Raw genomic sequence first — 1,581 nt, 5'->3', positions numbered from 1 at the left:
GTTCATTATATCATGAATGATGTGTAGATCTCCAAAACAACTGGTTGAGACACACACTGCTGGTTCACCTGCATGCTTCTCTTTAGATGTTGTACACTGTTCATTATATCATGTGTGTCATGAATGATGTGTAGATCTCCAAAACAACTGGTTGAGACACACACTGCTGGTTCACCTGCATGCTTCTCTTTAGATCTTGGTCACTGTTCATTATATCATGAATGATGTGTAGATCTCCAAAACAACTGGTTGAGACACACACTGCTGGTTCACCTGCATGCTTCTCTTTAGATGTTGTACACTGTTCATTATATCATTCTCCTCTTGCCATCTAACAAATTACTGGTCATTGTTGCCAAACAACTTGAATTCACCTCCACACAAATGTGATCTTGCTGGTCTGAGGATAATATTCACTCCTATATTTACATCTAGGTCATTAGCAAGATCTCTACTGGATTGTCATGCACATATAAAGTTCATACTGAGTTTCTTAACACCTACTTCTGAAAAGTCTGGGATTAATATTTCTCGTGCTTATATGATCACTTGTGCTAATTTTCTGTACCATCTTCAGTCTCCATATACCTATCAACACATGAAATTTCTCCTTAACCCATCACAGTAAGTAGCCTTCACTAGCTAAAACTTTGATTTCTACACATTCGTTTTTGTTCCATTTTATTCAGTTTCCGATAATGTAAATCGGTTCAGAGACCTGTGGTAGTCACTAGCAAATGGTCAAAACTTGGCCAGAACAGCAGACAAGCTACATCAAGAACTATCTGACCTCTGAATGCAAGTTTTTGTTTTACATTAGCTGTTATTTATCTACACATTAAGTACACCATTAAGACATTTTAATACTTCTCTTTCATTACTTTTGTAACAACCATAAAGCTAGCATTACCTAGTAAAGATATACTGAACTCTGTCAACTGAGCTTCCATTTCGTGGAGTTTCAAGCACTGTAACCAACATTTCATACCCTTTCTTACACTTACTCTGCTAATTTCTTTCTTTGCTAGAGCTGTCCACAGCCGCCGTCTCTTCATTGCCATGACTGCATCATGATTAGCTGCACTTTTCTTTTTGGAGTGAGATTTTTGGGATGTAGGTTCTTTTTGTCCATCCTCAGATGACTTCTGTCGCAGTTTCCCATCTTTTGAACTAGAAGCAGTCTCAGCTGCTTCATGTAGTTCATACTAATAGACACAGAAATATAAATCATTATAGATTCACTTTCACACAGGACAAAATAATTAATATACTGATTTCGACAAAAGAACAGAACTCTCAAGATGTTTAGGTGTATACGTTATATCAGTATCTTCACCACTAGAAACTGCATTATCTCTCATTTTTTTTTGAAAAAGACAATTTTTTACCATAACTTACTGATTTAAATAACAGTTGTGACTACTTTACAGTTCCGTGTCTTTTACTGAATTAAATAACACTTGTGACTACTTTACAGTTCCGTGTCTTTTACTGAATTAAATAACAGTTGTGACTACTTTACAGTTCCTGTGTCTTTTACTGAATTAAATAACAGTTGTGATTACTTTACAACAGTTGTGA

At 35.9% G+C, this 1,581-nt stretch overlaps 1 protein-coding gene across 1 annotated transcript in view; it reads right to left on the bottom strand.

Annotated features, from left to right (window-relative positions):
• LOC106472138 (DNA helicase INO80-like) overlaps positions 1 to 1,581 on the bottom strand; it is a 41,104-nt gene that overhangs the window by 21,384 nt on the left and 18,139 nt on the right. Inside the window, exon 8 of the mRNA XM_013932763.2 lies at positions 1,005 to 1,205. Within this exon, the coding sequence (XP_013788217.1) occupies positions 1,005 to 1,205 (201 nt within the window). The remainder of the gene's footprint in view (positions 1 to 1,004; positions 1,206 to 1,581) is intronic.

This window comes from Limulus polyphemus, unplaced genomic scaffold (genome assembly GCF_000517525.1).
Source record: "Limulus polyphemus unplaced genomic scaffold, Limulus_polyphemus-2.1.2 Scaffold5112, whole genome shotgun sequence".
Lineage (NCBI taxonomy): Eukaryota > Metazoa > Arthropoda > Merostomata > Xiphosura > Limulidae > Limulus > Limulus polyphemus.
Note: the sequence above shows the minus strand (reverse complement) of the source record. Positions and strands in the feature narration are given on the sequence as shown.